Genomic DNA, 20,513 nt, shown 5'->3' with positions numbered 1-20,513 from the left:
CAACCGCTGAGCCACCCAGGTGTCCCATCTAGGACCATTTCTATATAGATAATTCATCTCCAGTGTTGTTTGTACACCTGACATCAGCTCTCTAGCTAGCCTGCTGCCCACTTTGTGATCTGATGGACTACTATGTTGAGAAACAGTTTCTAGGAATCTAACTGGCCACAATCTTACTGCTGAAATATGAATAGATTGGCTGTAAAAGCAAGGTATATTTCTTTAGTGAGGATTAGTGGTTGATGTGTATTTTGGCATGGATACAATTCTGATTTGGAGTGCCAATTATGGAAAATTCTTTTTTTTCTTAAATGCGACTAAAGAAAGTTAAAAAATATTTCAGAGGCTAGAGGGGTGGTGGAAAGGTTGACAACTCAGTCTCTCCTTATTAGTAGTTCATGGCCATTACTATATCCCCAGGTTTGTTGTCAAATGTTTGCCCATTACGTATTTTCCATTTTACCATTTTCACCTTGATTTTCCTTTCCCTTAGTCCCTTCATGCCTCATACAAAGAGTTTAGAGACTGTCCAAGTGATTAAAAGTGGCTTAAACATGTAATCAAGAAAAGGCAGCAAGGTTGGGACCAGTGGACCAGTACATCAATAACATATAAATACAGTACATTTTATCCTTTGCTCAAGCATTGAAAAATAGATGTATTTAACAAAGGATGTTGGGATTTAATGTATTCATGCCCTGTGAAAAAAGCTATTAAAATTTATTCAATTTTACAGACCAGGAAAGTCAGCTTGGGGAGGGTAGGTAGGTCACATGCTGGTTAATTCATGCAATTGAGCTCAAACTACTCTACTGTCCATACCAACTTCCATTCAGAACGCCTGGTTTAGTTGAAAGTCTTTATGGTTTCTTTAGATAATTATGAAATAAGCTGATTTCATAGCATTTCCTTCTATCTCCTGCCTACTTTTTCCAGCGCAAGAAGGGATTACAAAATATTTATTTTTTAGAATTAGTCAAAGATTTAAAAATCTTAAATACTTAGACTTATAGATGAAAAATGCTAGGACACTTTTTTCCAAAGTCCTTACTAAAGGAATCCCACTATCACTGCAAAAGAAAATTCTGTAGAAGAGACATTCCTGATCTGAAAATTTGCACTTAGCCAGAAAATATGTGGATTTTATAAAAGCTGCAAATAGACATTAAAAAAGAAGGAGAAGTAGTGTCCCCCTTTAAGAACAACGCTCAATCATATTAGGCAAGTTTTTGGTGCTTTTGGTCCCAGGTCTCTATTTAATTGTCATAAATAATGGTAATTTAATAATGACCCTATAGTGCATACTTCAAAATTATACATTAGACCAGATATTTCAAGGGCATTTTTGGTAACCACAACTGATTGTAATTTTCACACTCTCAGTTGCATTCATAATTAGTGAGAACCATGACAATCTGTCAATTGCTTTTACTCATTAAGGTATTAAATAAGCCAACATTTCTCACTTAATTTTCTAACAATTTTACTTCCAATATAAAGTCTAGAATTCATATACACCACATTAAAAAGATATGAAAATATATAAGCTAAAACACTACTGAAAAGTTTATTCATTTTAACTATTTTGTATTTTTTGTTGAAAAAAATCCGTACTAGAAACTGCATTTATAAAATCTAATGAACATTTCAGAAGTAAATGAATTATTCTCTTTTAAGACGATTTAATGTTTCAAGTAGAATTTCCCACTTTGCTACACTTTGAATGATACAATTTTTGTTTTGATAGGAAAACAGAAAGTTAATGACTCTTTCCAATTTGTTCATTTTCATCTCCTATGCTTGCTGCTATTTGGTTCCCAAGTGCATTTTAACTGGCAAGTTCAATGAAGATTTGGCATTGCACCATTTGATGAAAGCAGAAAAATTAGGTTGCCAATTACATATGTGCCCCTTATGTGCACTGAATTCCCAATGAATGATGAGCCAAATTAGAAATTCTTCAGTAGTGATACCTAAAAAGTAAAATTAGTGTGTCTAGGGAAGGTAAGGAGATAATTTTTATTTAAAAAAAAAAGATTTTATTTATTTATTCATAAGAGACACAAAGAGAAAGGCAAAGACCTAGAGAGAGAGAAGTAGGCTCCCCAGGAGAGCCCAATGCAGGACTCTATCCCAGTACGGGGATCACAACCTGAGCCAAAGGCAGACACCCAACCACTGAACCACCCAGGCCTCTCAGGAGATAACGTTTCTTAACAATGCTATTAATATAATGAAATGTATAAGATGTTTTAGAAAGTGAATTAACTTTAAAATACTTGCAAACAGGGCAGCCCCGGTGGCGCAGCGGTTTAGCGCAGCCTGCAGCCCAGGGCGTGATCCTGAAGGCCCCAGATCGAGTCCCACGTCGGGCTCTCTGTATGATGCCTGCTTCTCCCTCTGCCTGTGTCTCTGCCTCTCTCTCTCTGTCTCTATGAATAAATACATAAAATCTTTAAAAAATATATTTGCAAACAATATAGAGGAACTATAAGAAAATAAATTAGGTATGCAGATGATGTGAAGGAATATTTGCTATCGGAAAGATAGTGATGACGCTTGAAAACACCAAGATCGCTGATGCACCCGCATCTTTGAGAGGCCCTAACGGCAGCTCCGCGAGGAGGTTGAGCCTCACTAATCCGTGTTGCCCTCCTCTCCTCAGGACAGGACATCCAGCCCAAGGGGACCTCACCTGCTTTGTCAAGTGGCCACGCTACCTCCAGCTGCAGTGGCAGAGGGCCATTCTGTATAAAGGTCTCAAAGTGCCTCCTGCCAGTTCACCCAGGCCTTGGGCCGCCAAACAGCTATGCAACTGCTTAAGCTGGCCCATACGTACAGACCAGAGACAAAGCAAGAGAAGAAGCAGAGGCTGTTGGCCTGGGCCGAGAAGAAAGCTGCGGGCAAAGGGGATGTCCCCATTAAGAGGCGGCCTGTCCTTGGAGCTGGGGTTAACACTGTCACCACCTTGGTGAAAAACAAGAAGGCTCAGCTGGTAGTGATAGCCCATGATGTGGATCCCACTGAGCTGGTTGTCTTCCTGCCTGCCCTGTGTTGTAAGACAGGGGTTCCCTACTGCATTATCAAAGGGAAGGCCAGGCTGGGGCGTCTGGTCAACAGGAAGACCTGCACCACTGTCGCCTTCACACAGGTTAACTCAGAAGACAAGGGAGCGCTGGCTAAGCTGGTAGAAGCAATCAGGACCAATTACAATGACAGATATGATGAGATCAGCCGCCACTGGGGAGGCAACGTCCTGGGTCCCAAGTCAGTAGCTCGCATCACCAAGCTGGAAAAAGCAAAGGCTAAAGAACTGGCCACTGAGCTGGGCTAAGTGGACGCTGTTGAATTTTCTGTACATAAAAGTAATAAAAGGTTCTCTTTCAAAAAAAGAAAGAAAGAAAGAAAGAAAGAAAGAAAGAAAGAAAGAAAGAAAGAAAGAAAGAAAGAAAGAAAGAAAGAAAGAAAGAAAGAAAGAAAGAAAGAAAGAAAGAAAGAAAGAAAGAAAGAAGAAAGAGAAAGGAAGAAAGAAAGAAAAGAAAGGTAAAGGCCACTTTTCCTCGCTTTAGCCTAATAGAGTAAAAGAAACTTTTTTTTTTTTAAGATTGTATTTATTTATTCATGAGAGACACAGAGAGAGAGAGAAACAGAGACACAGGCAGAGAAAGAAGCAGGCTCCATGCTGGAAGCCCAATGTGGGACTGGATCCCGGATCCCGGGACAAAGGCAGACGCTCAACCGCTGAGCCACCCAGGCATCTGGATAAAAGAAATTTTTAAAAAATTAATTGTAAATTTGTTATTAACATTATGAATTTCTTTCACATTACTAAAAGGTAAATTATCCTTTTGTGACACTGTTACAACATGGAAGTGGCATTATGAGTACCATAGAGCAAGAAGACTTTAATGGAGATTGAGGCTGAAACCTGCATTTGGTTCAAGATCAAACGCTGATAAGAAAGTGTAAGAGAGAAGGCAGAAGGATTGACAAAGCACAGGGAAAACTCGATTTTAATACGGCATTAACTGGGGCAGCCTCCAGGTAGAGCAGGGTAGAACAGTTTGTCGATAGAATTATCTTTCAGAAATTGGTAATGGTGTGACACATACCTGGTAAATTGTCTTTTTGTGTGTGTGTGGCGGAAATACAGCCTGATAGCAGAAGAGTGGGTTCTGTTCATGTTCTTGCTCTGTGAAGAACACTAAAAGGCCAGCCAGGTCAACTGACCAGGATTTCAGAAGAGAATCCTTGGCAAAAGCTAAGTCCAAATGATTGTGTCTTAATACTCACTGCAATGAGCTTTTTGATCTAGGAACTATGCAGACACCAAGGATCCAACCCACAGACAAATGTCATAGCAAGACTTCAGCTGAATGTATGCCAGTGTCCTTGTAACATGGGCTACCATGTCCCAGGTTTACAATTCTAAACCCATTTAATGGTCTGAGAGATGGTAAGCAGGGGGTGTAGAGAAGCATCACTTGCCCAGCAGCTGAGGTAATCCTGAGTTTCCAGGAAACTATCCAGTTTAGAAAGCTGAAAAAATTTGAAGTTGGGGCAGCCCCGGTGGCTCAGCGGTTCAGCGCCACCTTCAGCCCCGGGGTGTGTTCCTAGAGACCTGGGATCAAGTCCCACGTCAGGCTCCCTGCATGGAGCCTGCTTCTCCCTCTGCCTGTGTCTCTGCCTCTCTCTCTCTCTCTCTCTCTCTCTCTCTGTCTGTCATGACTAAATAAAATCCTTTTAAAAAATTGCAGTTGCAGGAGGAAAGAACTGATACCAACATTAATGTTCTCTGAATTTATGCCTCTATTTTCTAAGGGAAGTAAACTGTATTAAAAATAATGTTTATCAACATAAAACCAAGGGTATTTTTGTAAGCAAATTTACCAGTAGAAACTTTTCCTTTCATATAATTTCCTTCTTATTATTTTTATATCCAGGTGTGATTAATGAGGTCTTTTGGAAAACAACCACAGGATCTCTCACCTTCGCATGAGGTAATTTTCACATTCAAATACTTTTTTTTTTTCTGATTGCAATATTACAAAAAAATATTTAACCCAATTAATTGGTTCATTTGTTGATATCTCTATGGGTTACATCTATCAAAGTGATTTTTTTCTTGAACTTTGGAATTGTTTTGTTATGATTATCCCCAGGCATCTATGTGTTTGTTGGGATTTCATTAAAAGAAATAGAACCTGATACATTTTTTAGAAAAATAATCAGTTAAATCATCTCTTAAAATAGTGTGTTGATAAAAAGCTGAATCTATAACAATAAATCTATAAGTCCTATAAATATATCTAATAGTAATAATAGAAGAACCGAAACAAAGCTGTGATAGTACTTTTGTACTACTTAGGTATGTAGTAAAAATAGGCAATGCAAATAAAATAATCTAAACCATATTAAACCAGTACTTAAGCAGGTTGGAAACTGGTCTTACCATCTGTCAGTTTCTACACTGGCAGTTTCATAAATGAGATCTCTTTTTAACAAAACATCACAGCAGGAGATACAGACATGTGAATTGTAATTAAAATGTGAAAAATGCATTTCCTAGTTTTTGTCATTTGTATAAAGCTGCTCTTATATTGTGGAGCTCTAGACATATGAAATTATGCAAAATGAAAGTCATTTTTATTTTGCCAAATCTATACATTGTTTGACTAAAAATTTTTACTCCAGTAATGACTGCACATGCTACCATGAATTAAAGTGTTTTTCCCTTATGTCTGGTACACTCAGTAATGAGATTCAATTATTTTTTAATCATCAAAATGTAGAATATGAAGAGAAATAATTTGTATATTTTAATGTAGTCTAGATCTGCTAAGGACTAATTTTATTATTGTAATATTTAACTTGCCATTATATTATGTGAATAAATGAATTTTATTCACTTTCTGGAAAAAATAAACCTAAATAAGATTAATTTTCAGTTCCCATGTTCAACATCTTGGATGTTATCTAGAAATTTAAGTTAATGTCAAAGATAGCAAGTATTCTTGACCTTTATCATTATGGAACTTATTATGTGCATGTATATTATATAACCAAACCCATTTGCATTCTAAACCTATTACTGGGGTGTAATAATGCTTTATTTTGCACTCTCTTCACTTCCAACTTTTCCTCCAAATGTTAACATTTTAACCAACAAGTTGGGTATTGAAGTAGGAATGAGTTATTAAATCACCACATAGTTGTTTCAAGTATAGCTGTCACAAAATATCCTATCCCATGTGTGCTTCTTACAATGAGATGTTGAAACCATTCTGTGACTGAGAGGTAAGGATTATGTCCCTTCTTAAACCTGAGCAGACTTTTGTGACTGCCTCCACCAATAGAGCATGGTGAAAATAATGTTATGTAATTTATTTCCTAGGTTAAGTCATAAAATCAATCACTTGTCAGTCACTTTTTGCTTATTCTCTTGGGACAATTGCTCTTGGAACCTAGTCACTTGCTATAGAAACTATGTAGGGGACCACATAGAGAAGAATTGATGCCTTCACCCCTCAGCACCATCAGACAGACTCCACATACTCCACATGTACCCAGTACCAATTTGCAAGCCACATAAGTGAGCCATCTTAGAAGTAGACCTTCCAGCTCCAAATCTAACCACTCCAGCCATCCATGTAGAGCAAAGACAAGCTGAGCTGTAATAATTTTTTCACTGCTGCATAATGAATCTGCCACAAACATAGTGGCTTAAAATAAAAGTCAATTTATTAGATCACAGTTCTGTGGATCAGATTCTTCAAAGATGTGGCTAGTTCTCTGTTCAATATCACAAGCCTGATATCAAGGTGTGAGCCAGACTGAGTTCTCATCTGAAGGTTCTGGGATATAAATGAGCTTCCAAACTCTTTCTAGTTTTTGGCAAAATTCAGATCTTAGAGTTTAGTTCAAAGGTTTCTGTTTCCTCGACACATGGCTGCTTCCTTCTTCAAGCCAGTAACAGTAGCTTTGAATCTTTCTCATGCTTCAATCTTCAAGTTTCTCTTCCTCCCCCAACCAGAGAAAACTCTGCCAGTAGACATAAGCCAATGGTCAGCTTATGACTGACTTACTCCTCATTATATCCCCAGTGCTCAGCTGAAGCAAAATAATGTGTGCTCAAGGAATTTTGGTGCCTTCTGAATGCTTATGACATCCAAGTTTCCATCTCCAGCCCTGAACTACTAATTTATTTCTACCTACCTCCTTAGCATTCCTACCTCTATATAGAAGCCTTCTGGATTCTTCTCAACACCTGTTGAGGTGGTCTTCCCTATCTCAATATCTGCTCTGTTCTTCTGGTTGTTTGTGTTAAAGACCTTTGGGTCATTCTTAGTTTCTCTTTTTCCTTTATAATGCACAGCTAATGTGTCAGCAAATCCTGTTGGCATTATCTTCACATTATATATAGAGTATTCAATCACTTCTCTAAACTTCCACTGCTATGACCTAGTTTAAGCCACCATCATCTTTCACCTGGGTGATTGTGATAGCATTCTAACTGATCTCTACATACACCTCTGTCCCTCACAGTAATATTTTCAACACAGTAGGCAGCATTATCATGGTAAAATTTAAGTCAGATCATGCCACTGTTCTGCTCAAAATTCTCCAATGGCATTTTACCTCAATGAGAGTAAAAATTGTGAGAAAGGTCTACAGGCCCTGCATTTCCTAATTCCCCTCCCACATCACCACCGCTATTTGCTGTTGCATTTCCTTCTGTGAATTTAATTTCTGGATACATGCAGGAGTCCCCTTCTCACTTCACTTTCTTTCAGACTTTGCTCAGACGTCATTTCAGTGAAGCCATCACTGGCTGTTGTATCTAAAATAGAAATTCCGGGATCCCTGGGTGGCGCAGCGGTTTAGCGCCTGCCTTTGGCCCAGGGCGTGATCCTGGAGACCCGGGATCGAATCCCACGTCGGGCTCCCGGTGCATGGAGCCTGCTTCTCCCTCTGCCTGTGTCTCTGACTCTCTCTCTCTCTCTCTCTCTCTGTGTGACTATCATAAATAAATAAAAAATAAAATAAAATTTAAAAAATAAAAAATAAAATAAAATAGAAATTCCACCACATGCTCACATCCACTTCTGAGCCCCCTTACCTGTTTTTATTTTCCTTAGCATTTCTCTCATTCTAAAATACTGTATTGTATGCATTTATTCTTGTTTATTGTCCATTTTCCCCACTAACATAAAAGATAATGAGGCCAGGAATGTTTCTGTACTCACTGTGTCTAGAGCAGTGCCTTGTACATAGTGATCCTCAGTAGTATCTGTTAAATGAATAATGAATCACTGAATAATAGCACAAGACCATATATTCAATGACAGAAGCACATACAAAAAGTGCAACAAGGAGATAAGAGGGCTTCAACCCTTTCTTCATTGACTTTTCTGAAAAACAAAAGCAAATTCTTGCCATTTTGTATAAGCTTTTTTAAAAGGTTTTATATAATTCTTTATAATTTCAGTATTTATGAAGCATGTGGTAATTGAGAAATGTGTCTTCACAGTGATTCTAAAAGCAGATGGCAGTCGTTCATTTATTCATTCAGTCCACAAATATTTATTGAGTGTCTACTATGTGCCAGGAGCTAGACAAAGGTGAGTAATAAATATTCACAAATTTTAATCAAGCATTGACAATACACTAGGCTGAACATTAAACTATGGCAAAAGAGAAGTAAAAGATACAGTCCAGACATCTGATAATCTAACAGGAAAGATGAATAAATGAACAGATAATTACTAAACTGTGTGATAAGGGCTACAATAAAGGCAAAACATTTTTAAATATTATGTAATATGGGTATAAATAATCCAAACTTAAGGGATAGGTTGTCAGGGAAGGATTCCTATCTGGCTTATGTTCTAAAATATATATCTTGCTTGATTATATAAATTTTATTAGACAAGTGGCAAGAAAATATTATTCTGTTTTTTTGGGTTTAACAAATATTTGTTGATTTTTTAGTATTCAAATAATCTTGGGCTTGGCAGTCTTACCAAACATTGAATTTATGAAACTATTTTATTCAATTATAATTAACATGGTATTATGTTAATTTCAATATAGTGATTAACAATTCTATATATGAAATTTTTTAATCTACACATGTTATTTTTTTATCCTTAGAAGTAAAATAAGATGGGATTGCTAATTCAAAAGTCTTAAATGGGGGATCCTTGGGTGGCTTAGCAGTTTAAGCCCCTGCCTTTGGCCCCCGGGCGTGATCCTGGAGTCCTGGGATCGAGTCCCACATCCGGCTCCGTGTGTGGAGCCTGCTTCTCCCTCTGCCTGTGTCTCTGCCTTTCTCTCTCTCTCTCTCTCTGTGTCTCTCATGAATAAATAAATAAAATCCTTAAAAAAAAAGTCTTAAATGTTTTTCTAGATTCACATGGACATAATGGAAAATTCAATAGATGAAAAAGTCAATTTTCTAGTCAGGTTCTAATTTATTTATTATTTTTATTTAGTTGACATAAAAACATTATTTTTTTGTTTTGAAGTCCTGTATTCAAACTAAAATGCCTTAATAAAGAATATAATGTATTGTTTTGCAAGAGCATTGTAGTTGGAAAAGTTGTTTAAGTTCTGTGTTTGGTGCATACCCTGTGGCTACTACTTAGCGAAGACACCAATGAGAAATAGCCTAGAAGAATAATCGCAAGTTTAAATTAAATCACAGGTCTTCCTGAACTCAAATGATTATGCTAATGTGCATATCTTACTCAATATTTTTTATGACATAAATTTTTTGAGTTAGTTCTATTTTTATCCATATCCTGCATAAATGACAGCCTCAAAATATAGGTCAAGGTGTTGCTAACTGCTTAGAGAAAGTACACACTTGAAATTTTTTTTCCTAAAGATCAAGCTAATGAAAGATGAATGATTGGACTTTTTGAAATTTAGATGCAAAGTTACAAAATAGCTAAAGGTCTATATCTTATAGATGTAAACACATATAAGCATTAACTGTAAGCAACAAGGATCTGCCAAAAAATGATTTATAGCTAAATTTTTAAGGATTACACCTTAATTTATTTTTTTAAAAAGGTTTTATTTATTTAATCGAGAGAGAGAGAGAGAGAGAGAGGCAGAGACACAGGCAAAGGGAGAAGCAGGCTCCATGCAGGGAGCCTGATGTGGGGGTCTCCAGGATCACGCCCTGGGCTGTAGGCAGTGCTAAACCGCTGAGCCACCTGGGCTGCCGGGATTACACCTTAATTTAGATCTTTTAGAAATATTGCATGTTGATAAAATCAGATCATATAGCTATAGGATTAGATTACCTATAAAAAGTTAAAAAGTCATATTTTCCTTGTATTTATAATATCCAGATTAATATTGTATTATTTGCAAGAACATGACTCACCTGCTTTTCCAAGTCAAAGCATGAGAATGTGATTTTAATGTTATCTATTCGATTTGGTATTTTCCTTCTAATAAAGGCACATCTGTTATTCACTGTGTTAATGTTCAATGTACTAGAAAAAGTATGCCTAAAGCCTCACTAACTACTTGAAAAAAAAATTTAAGGAAACATAAGTGCTGAAGCATATAGAATGTGCTACCATGTTAAATATATGTTCATTAACAAAAATAAATTTAAAAAGAGAGTGGTTTTACATCTTCAGGGCAATAATAGCAAGTTATGCCTCAACAATCTACATGAATTTATGTCCCTAAACTTTTTTTTTAAGATTTTATTTATTTATTCATGAGAGACACAGAGATAGAGGAGCAGAAACACAGGCAGAGGGAGAAGCAAGCTCCATGCAGGAAGCCCAACATGGGACTTGATCCCTGCACATAAGACTCAATCCCTGGACTCCAGGATCACGCCCTGGGCCGAAGGCAGGCACTAAACCACTGAGCCACTCAGGGATCCCATATGTCCCTAAACATTCTTCTACTCAATACTCTGTAAAACTCATAGACTAGTATTAGTACCTTTACATTTTTGAGAGACAGAGCTACCTAACATTTTTTTCTTAACCGCTAAAATTGTTAAGGTGTTTAATTCAAGGAGCTGCAAGTATTTAAGTTTTTTGCAGAAAATATAGCACTATACAAATACCTCTATACAATGCTTTTCAGAAGAAAGGATTCGTTGCTTTTAAAAAAAAAAAGCAACATTTTTAAAAAGATTTATTTATTCATGAGAGACAGACCGAGACAGAGACACAAGCAGAAGGAGAAGCAGGCTCCCAATAGGGAGCCTGATGCAGGACTCCAATCCAGGACCCCAGGATCACGCCCTGAGCCAAAGGCAGACACTCAACTGCTGAGCCACCCAGGTGTCCAAAGCGAATGTTTTTAAAGGTAAATAAAATCTCTCTCCTTTGTTTTCTATACCTTCAATAGTTTCTTCTTTTTTCTCCCTTCTTCTTGCTAATCCTTTCTTTTCTTCTCCTTGTTACCTTCTCTCCTACTCCTATTCTTTTTCTTCTTTACCATAATCACAATGGCTACCTCCCAGGGAGGCCTTATTAACATGGTAGATACTGTGTTATTTCTTCAAATGTCTTAATCAAAATGTGCACACTTTGAAATAAACCAAGCAGAAAGACTGCACTCTTAACTAATTCTTTGATTGAGTTAAACATGTAACTTCATTTTTCAGAATTAAGCTACCAGTCGAATACATTATTTCCAACATCTGGAAACCTACTTCTAAATCTTTAGACCAGTGTCCATAGGATGGTATAATACATCTGGCAGAGTTTTTCAGGGAATATATAATGGTAGTTAGGCAGTGTGCTAATGGCATCATAGTAGTAGGGTCACCATTTGAATTATTTTCCTTCACAATCTTCTATATTCATAGACTAGGCTTGGTTGAAAGAGAAAAAGTATGCTGAGGTAGTACACATCTCTACTTCAAAAAAAAAAAAAAAAAACAAACCAACAAAACAATAACAAAAACTAAAAAGTAGGGTGGGGGAATCATACAACTGACTGTTGCTTAAATAGAAGATACATCTTGGGATCCCTGTGTGGTATAGCGGTTTGGCGCCTGCCTTTGGCCCAGGGCGCAATCCTGGAGACCCGGGATCGAATCCCACATCGGGCTCCCGGTGCATGGAGCCTGCTTCTCCCTCTGCCTGTGTCTCTGCCTCTCTCTCTCTCTCTCTGTGTGACTATCATAAATAAAAAAAAAAAGAAAGAAAGAAAGAAAGAAAGAAAGAAAGAAAGAAAGAAAGAAAGAAAGAAAGAAGAAAGAAGAAAAAAAAGAAGATACATCTTATAAAAAAAGAAAAATATGGTCCTATAGTGCAAATAAGAAAAACATATAGATATAACAACTTATGCAATAAAAGCACATAAAATGTAGCAAGTAAGATCACTGGCTTTGCAGGTTGGACAGAACTGACATCATCCCTTACTCCACATTTTACTAGCGGAGAAACTTTGGGTAAGTTACTTAATTTTTCTAGTTCTTAATTCCCACATATATGAAATTATGGTAGTAATAGTAGTTACTATCTTTGGGTGTTTGAGGGAATTAATAAGAAATGTTCAGCACAGAACCTGCATAAGTATTCAGTATATGGTATCTATTGCTATTAATTTGCACCAAAGCCATACTGCTAAATCAGTGAATATATAAATTCTTCCAAATTACTGTGCAACTAAATGCATGTAAAAATAACTCCAAATTACCATCTGTAATCGAAATAAGCATTGAAAACATGAATTACATTTTTTGGAATTGGCCAGAATATTGCTAGCTTTATTTTCTAAACATAATATTTACTAAGAATTAACATGTTTCCAAGTAGTCAACAAATATTCATGGAACACTCAAGATTTGTCAATCACTATCCTAAGACCAGGCTAGATATAAAACAGTAGACAAGGAAGGCGGGATTCTTGCTTTCCTGGAGTTTATTTTCTAGTAGGTAAAAAGGCAGGAAAGCAAAAAGATAACAAATGGGTAAATAGATGCAGAAGATAATTTCATGAAATGATTAAAGGCTATGAGAACAAGAAATCAAAATGACACTCTGTGTTGTGATTGGCTGACTTCTTTGGTTTGGGTGTGTCAGGAGAGGACTCTCTTTGAAAGTATATTTAAATTAGGATGAATTAACTAGGAGGAGCCGGCTGCAGCCAGCTCAAAGATATTAAGGTAAGAACAAGTTTGCTGTATTCCTAGGTAGGAGGATTAGAAACTAGGCCAATGTGTTTGGACCTTAGTGCTTTAGGGGGAAAATAATGCTCAATTTATCTTATGCTTCCATTTCTTTTTCCTTTTCTGGATTATTAACCAATTTCCACTTAACTGACGTACTTATTCTTGATGTTAGAACAAAAACATTTCTTTTTTACTCCAAGATATTTACAATATCCCAGGATATGTCCATGGTGTGCTCCGACATTATTAACAAAATTAAAAATATAATTCAATATAATGTGTATGTTAGAGGAAAATATTCTCGTTTTTTTTTAAAGAAAATATCATTCCATAAAACTTAAAGAGTTTATTTGAAAACCAATAATTCTATCTCAGTTGTAAGTTTCAGAGAGCCTATTTCCATCTGCAGTAACCAAAGTGAGAAGTGGGGGCAAAGAACACAGGGCTGTAGTATCTTCAGCCCACCAGCATGCAAATCATTTAGCATTATACCACTGTACTGAAGCTTTTACTGCCAGGGATCCCTGAAGAAATTATTTCCATTACTAGTCTGTTCTAATAACCCATTTGCTGATTCAGCTACCTGAATGTAAATATCATAGAAATGACTGGAAAATAAAAGCCAATTTGAAACAGTGAAAAGGGATCTAAAAGAAAATGCTTCCTACATATGCCTTCATTTTCATAACTCTTTATTTAAAAATCTGCTTATCATAGATAAAGGCTTTTGACTCTATTTGAAGCCAATAGAAAAAAATAATTCTTTTATCACATATCACTATACTTTGCTTAAAGCTTCCTATCTTAAATGACAGCTGTTTCACCCATACTAACACAATACATGTAGAAATGCTTCTATTTTTTTTATATATGTATATATATTTACTCCAAATTGCCCCAAATAGTAAAATGGCCACAGTGAATTCCATAGCATTACAGTTAAAGTCCTTCATTGTCTATTTTATAGAGGTCTTAGTAGCTTGTCTTGAGGTACAAATGAGATCATGCACTGTTTATTTGCTATACACAGGAGGTGTTTTTCTCTCTGCTTGAGCTTCTGTTCAGTCCAATATTCTCTCCATATATCTGGCCCTCCCTCCAACCCCCAATAGCTTTTTAATATTCCTAGCTGTTGAACTTAAGACTGGCCTCCAGGAAAAAAATTCTTTGTGTGATCTGTATGATTACTATATTAAAGTAAAACATTGAATGAGTAATGTAGCCTTTTGAAATTCACCCCAAATAATATTAGTGATGTAGTTTGATTTTACTGCATTCATATCTAAAATACAAGATTATCTTAGAAATATGATCATTACAAATGACTTTTAAGCTGCATAACTATATATTTCAAAGCTGATCTGAGTAGGTTTAAAAGGCTACAAATTGCAGAGAAGTAAGCAGCTGCCTTCAAAAAGAATTTGTAATTAACAGATCATCATAGTATTGAGTTGAAATTTCATCAAAATTAAAGCTAAAATATTAAAATACTTTTTAAAATATAAAAGCTTAAGGAAAAGACATTCATGATGAAAACATAGATCAAATTTGTGGCTATGACAAATGCCACAATAAATGTATCACTGAAAATACAAGTGTAATATTAAGTGGTTTCCATTTTTTTTTCCTTACATCATATATATGATGTCAGTTCATCCTTTTCTAGTCTGGTAAAGATATGTGCACATTCTGAAAAAGCAGAAAGTTCCTTTAATAATAAAGAATTCTAAACTCTTTTTCCATTAGTGCTAATGGTTTTGGTTGAACTTGAATTAGACCTGTTTAACAATCAACATCTAATTTGTTTCCTAGAAGGTAAAGGAGAGCAGATTTTCTTTGGCATATTGCTTATTCTAAATGGGTTATTTTTAAGAAACAAGAGACACGGTGAAACTCGGACAACCGAATAGAAGTTCCTCTCTTTTTTTGATGTTACATTTTTTTTTAAGATTTTATTTATTTATTCATGAGAGAGAGAGAGAGGGAGAGAGGCAGAGACACAGGCAGAGGGAGAAGCAGACTCCCCACAGGGAGCCCAATGCAGGATTCAGTCCCAGGACCCCCTGAGCCAAAGGCAGACACTCAACCACCCACGTGTCCCTTGATCTTATTCTTTTATAAGAGATAAGAAAAAATTTCTGTTTATAAGGGTGTCTCACTAACTGTAACTGGAAAAGGAGGTTGACTCAATTTCTAAAAACTCTTATCAAGGGAGAAGGCAATGACTTAAATCTGACTCCCCCCCCCCCCCCCCAACATCTTTTGTCTTTAGATGAAATCAGTATTGAAGGTGATGGTTTTGGCCATTTTGGAGAGTTTTTCAGTTTTCCTGGGTCTTTCCTCTGGATGTAGAAAGTATATATGTTATTAAAGTTTTGTCTTTCTTCTGTGTATCTAATATCAATTTAATTATTTGAACAGCCAAAAACCTGGAAGGGGATAACGAAAGCTTTTCCTCCTAGGAATTCTGACAAAAAGCTAGCAGAAGGTAAGAATTCTTACCGTGGATTTCTCTCTGCAGAGTCCAGTGAAAGTGAGAGTCTCTTTTTTTCCTTTTCTTTTTTTTTTTTAAGATTTTATTTATTTATTCATGAGAGACACAGAGAGAGAGAGAGAGAGAGAGGCAGAGACACAAGCAGAGGAAGAAGCAGGCTCCACGCAGGGAGCCCAACGCGGAACTCGATCCTGGGTCTCCAGGATCACACCCTGGGCTGAAGGCGGTGCTAAACCACTGAGCCACCTGGACTGCCCTCTTTTTTTTTTCCTTTTCTAAATTTAGATTAGCAGAAATTTATTTGTGTGAACTAGTTCCTCATGTATAGTGACCTTGGTAAGAATTTGTTCTATATTGATCCCTTTCTTCCCAAAGATGATCATTGTTCTCTTCTGTCTCTTTCATCTTGTTCTATGCCTTGAGATCTCAGCTTTGTAAGCATATTCTCTCTGGCCTCTGACATCCAGAAGGTGCACATAATGGCATGAATCTAGTGGCCAGTTGAATAGACTTAGGATTCTGAGACACAAAGTGAGCAGCATTCTCTTTGTCCTGCTGCGCTAGCTCTCAGGGGAGTTTGTCTTAAGGGGTCTTGGTCCTTAAAGGGCTTTTGTTGTCTCAACTTTTGTTGTCTTGTTAGAATTGGAAAAGTCCCATCCCAGTAGCACCTGCTCAGTATCACAGATTAGCAGGTCTGTGACTGGAGGTGTCTCACACCCTTACGGGAAATCAGAGACAGTGCTTGCATTACACCACTTTTACCACAGAGGCCTTTGGTTTCTCGGGCTATAACTGAACCACATAACTTCACTCCTTGTTGAATCACAGAAACTATACCAGGTGAGTTTTTGCATAAAAGAAACTTTATCTGCCGCAAATGAGGAGGAGATCACAGGGAATAATTTCCAAAGTTGTGAGTCCCTGACAAGGATGAATAGGTTCCTTTTATTTAGGGTTAGGATGAATATTTACACAGGAGCAGGCATAAGGTCCCACTTACACCTTAAAGAAACATGCCTATGCATACATCGTACTTATGTATTTGAGGCTTGTGCTCCTCCTTGGGTAGAGATTTTTAGTATTATAATGAGTTAAAGGTAGTTCTTGGTCATTCTAGAGGTCATTCCATGGTCCATCTTCACAGGTGTGTGTTGGAGGGAGGGTGCTGGTTACATTCAAACTGGTCTGGGTGGTCTGGGCCAGCTGGAGTTCTTGTCTGGGCAATTGCTATTGCTTGAGGGGTGGTTTCACTTTCCGTTTGCCTAAGTTGAGAGATAAACTGGAAAGAAGAGCTTAAGGAAAAATGTGGGACAAAGGTCTGTGAGTACAAGCAGGTGAGCAGTAAAGGCCTGGTATTAGGGTCAAGCTGGTGACTAGGCAAACTCTGGGTGTGAACTTTCATGATCTTGTGAGGGATGCATCTTTTGCACCCTCTCTTGGAACCACTCTTATGTTCGTGGTTTGAATTGCTATTGAGAGTAATATAATATCCTACTTGTTGGGCAGCCCCAGTGGCTCAGTGGTTTAGTGCCACCTTCGGCCCAGGGCATGATCCTGGAGACTCAGGATCGAGTCCCATGTTGAGCTCCCTGCATGGAGCCTGCTTCTCCCTCTGGACATCTGTGCCTCTCTCTCTCTCTCTCTCTCTCTGTCTTTCTCTGTGTGTGTGTGTGTGTGTGTGTGTGTGTGTGTCTCTCATGAATAAATAAATAAAATCTTAAAAAAAAAAAAAATCCTACTTGTCAATGGCCAGATGATAGATCCTTTGAATTGGCTATATTTAAAAGAAAAAAAAAGTTTAGACCATTCTGATCCTAAGCAAGGGTCTTATTAGTACCTATGGAAAGATCAGGTTCAAAAGTGGATATGAAGAACTATAATGGTTAGCCTTAGGGGCTGATTTAATAAAATGAAAAAATAGAAATTAGAACAAAAATAGTCATATTTTTGAACAAAATAGTCATAGAAATGTCCATAGTCAACACAAATTCCCCTTCTCAAAATCTAGCTCCATCTGCCTGTTTTAGCTTCCTTTTTTCCCTACAGGATTTACTGAGAGCACTCCAGCCTAATCTCTAGGCTCAGGATATACAGATTACTCAGGTAAATGCTAAAAGCCAGGAAGTACATTTAGCAAACGTACCAGAATAAACAATAAGGCTCATTTTGTTAGATACCATATCAGGCTCTGTTACTTTCAGACCTTCCTATGCAATATCCTTTGCAGTTATATCCTAGACCCCCATCCAAAGAGTTTATGTCTCTTGGACAGCAGAATACAGAAATCTCTTGGTTTCTATCTTAGCTGGAAAATTTCTCCCTGATATAAAAAGGCAAATTTAAAATAGGTTGGTTAAGTTGACAAATCAGTCTCTAAGTATTATAATGGAAAAGGCTGCCCAGTTCTTTGAAGATAGCTTATAGGAATGCAGACAAAATAAGTAACAATTCTTGGTTTACAACTTTTTAGAAAAACAAAAGTATAACTCTGAAAGCAACTCTGTCTCTTCACACTGTTTCCTATTTGCCTCTAGACATTTGTAGATACTGTGAAAAATCAGGAAATTGAAAGTATGATTGTAAATGTACCACAAAACTCCTTTGAGAAAACTTGGATAATGTGTCTGTGTCTTTGTGATATAGATTCTTTTAACCTCTGGCTCTAGGACCTAAGAACCATTTTTTGAAATGCAAACTTTAGGGAGAAGTTTTTCATCACAAGGAAAACAAAAGTTAGGCTAATAAAGGGCCTTTTTAAAATAGAAGTGCTGGAAAGGTTCTCTTTCAAAACTCTAGACCATGGCTTCCTTAAGATTACTTGTCAAGTACAAATACAAATCTTAAACATCTTCTCCACATATATTAGTAACTATATGGTCTCTATGTTTATATGTTTATGTGTGTCGATATATGTATGTTACAAATGTGTGTTATTTTTCTACCTCTAAAATTAATTTGTACAGAGCCTTTTAATTGCTTTAAACAATCACGCACTTATATCAACTTAGTATTCATAAAAATTCTCAAAAATATAATAGAAACTAACCCAAATTCTTTTCAGGTTCGTGTGATCTCAGATATTATTTGGTATTGAAACTAGTTTAAGTTTGTTAAGTTTAATTAAAATAGACATGTCTTTAGAGCTCTCATAATTAAATATAAATTTTTATTCTACCTAGGCTTACTAAAGATCACATAAATCCATGTTAAATCTCTTTAAAAAATTGGTCAGCAAGAAAAATAGCTTTGGATGGTGGCTGACTTTCAAAAGTTTCACAAAATTTTCATGAGTAATCTAAATATAATTGTTGGGAGCAAATGCTTACAATAGATGTAACTGGCATAAGAATTTTTAGACTAATTTTTAAGCAATAATTATATTTTATAGTATATGTACTTACAAATTGCTTCCAAAATCTTTCTGGTAACTTGAAACTTTGGAGTTTTGCTAATAAGTTAAATATTGGAAATTTATTGAATATCTAAAATTATTTCCAAATAAGATAAAATAGTGAAACATTAATTACTGAACATAGATTTATGTACTTTTGACTTCCTATTGCAAAGGAACTAAAGATAAATTTGGGCCTGTTAGGAGACATGACTTGTGCCACATTGAAATATGCTATTAAAAAGAGTACATGTTTCCAGAAATTACAATATATATTAATAAATTTGCCAATCTAAAGAATGCTGGTGTAACAGACAATTCACAATTGCTTACTTCTTCTTCTTTTCTGTTTTTAAGGTTTTATTTTTAAGTAATCTCTATATTCAACATGGGGCTTGAACTCACAACTCTGAGATCAGAGTCTCCTGTTCCACTGACTGAGCCATCCAGGTGCCCCCACAATTGTTTACTTCTTAGTTTCACTAAAATTTAAAGTTTTTAAGGGTTAAGGTTCTAATTAACATGTATTTATAACTACTAGCAGTAATAATGGAAACAACTAGATATGTAGGGAAAGGATATGTTTTTGGCTAAGGAAAGGTATGAGGTATGGAGATGCATTTTTGTTAAGGAGAAAAGAAAAGTGAATTTGTCTTTTTTAAGATTTTATTTATTTATTATGAGAGACCCAGAGAGAGAGAGAGAGAGAGAGAGAGAGGCAGAGACACAGGCAGAGGGAGAAGCAGGCTCTAGGCAGGGAGCCTGACATGGGACTCGATCCCAGGTCTCCAGGATCAGGCCCTGGGCTGAAGGCCACTGAGCCACCCGGGCTACCTGCATTTTTCTTAAAGTAAAACTGTTTATTGCAGAATGGAAAAGAAGAGATAGAGAACAAAATTAAATAGAAAATTGAGAAAAGAAAAAGAGAGAGAACCTTACCTTGTGTAGTCAATTTGACTAAAATTGAATGAGCTTGTTATGAGTTATAAAATTAAGCCTTAAAAGTAATCACATACTGGGATGCCTGGGTGGCTCAGTGGGTTAAGCATCCAAATCTTTATTTTGGTTCAGGTCATGATCTCCGGGTTGTAAGAGAGGTCCCAACTCTGGCTCTCCACTCAGTGGAGAGTCTGTTTGAGATTCTCTGATTATCTTTCCCTCTCCCTCTGCCCCTTCCCTGCTCTCTCTCTCTCTCTCTTGCTAAAATAAGTAGATAAATCTTTAAAAGCAATCATGTACTTACAGAAAACTAAGCCTTGATTTTCTTTCATCTGCTGAAAAGGACAGTTTTCTTGGATTATTGGTCTATAACTGATAAGAGATTATGAAACATTTTCCTTTATCTTTTAAATAATCTTCCTGGAAAGCAAAGGTTTGGTGATTTATCAAAATGATTTCCTGTGCTCTTTCTCATCAGGTCTTTGTTTACTTAAGGAAACTGAATCTTCTTAATATTAAAAGAGTTA

The 20,513-nt window shown here is 36.5% G+C and overlaps 1 protein-coding gene, 1 long non-coding RNA gene and 1 other non-coding gene across 9 annotated transcripts in view; all 3 read left to right on the top strand.

Annotated features, from left to right (window-relative positions):
• Nucleotides 1-20,513, top strand: part of LOC140623860 (uncharacterized) — a 33,012-nt gene that overhangs the window by 962 nt on the left and 11,537 nt on the right. The window contains exons 2-6 of one of the 7 annotated variants that reach the window (XR_012023391.1): nucleotides 4,944-5,000; nucleotides 8,531-8,621; nucleotides 12,383-12,439; nucleotides 15,584-15,650; nucleotides 17,703-17,759. This is a non-coding gene — a long non-coding RNA (uncharacterized lncRNA). Of the gene's footprint in view, nucleotides 1-4,943; nucleotides 5,001-8,530; nucleotides 8,622-11,189; nucleotides 11,347-12,382; nucleotides 12,440-15,583; nucleotides 15,651-17,702; nucleotides 17,760-20,513 lie in introns of all 7 variants that reach the window. The other 6 variants (XR_012023390.1, XR_012023392.1, XR_012023394.1 and 3 more) reach the window with 6 other exon arrangements.
• LOC140624078 (small nucleolar RNA SNORD24) lies at nucleotides 2,511-2,585 on the top strand. The gene has a single exon (XR_012023612.1). It is a non-coding gene; the product is annotated as a small nucleolar RNA SNORD24 (small nucleolar RNA).
• LOC140623521 (large ribosomal subunit protein eL8-like) lies at nucleotides 2,553-3,412 on the top strand. Its single transcript, XM_072810006.1, is given in 2 exon segments — nucleotides 2,553-2,772; nucleotides 2,775-3,412. Coding segments are annotated over 2 exon segments (780 nt in total). The 3' UTR covers nucleotides 3,335-3,412.

Source organism: Canis lupus, chromosome 33 (assembly GCF_048164855.1).
Source record: "Canis lupus baileyi chromosome 33, mCanLup2.hap1, whole genome shotgun sequence".
In the NCBI taxonomy this organism is placed as follows: Eukaryota; Metazoa; Chordata; class Mammalia; order Carnivora; family Canidae; genus Canis; species Canis lupus.
Note: the sequence above shows the minus strand (reverse complement) of the source record. Positions and strands in the feature narration are given on the sequence as shown.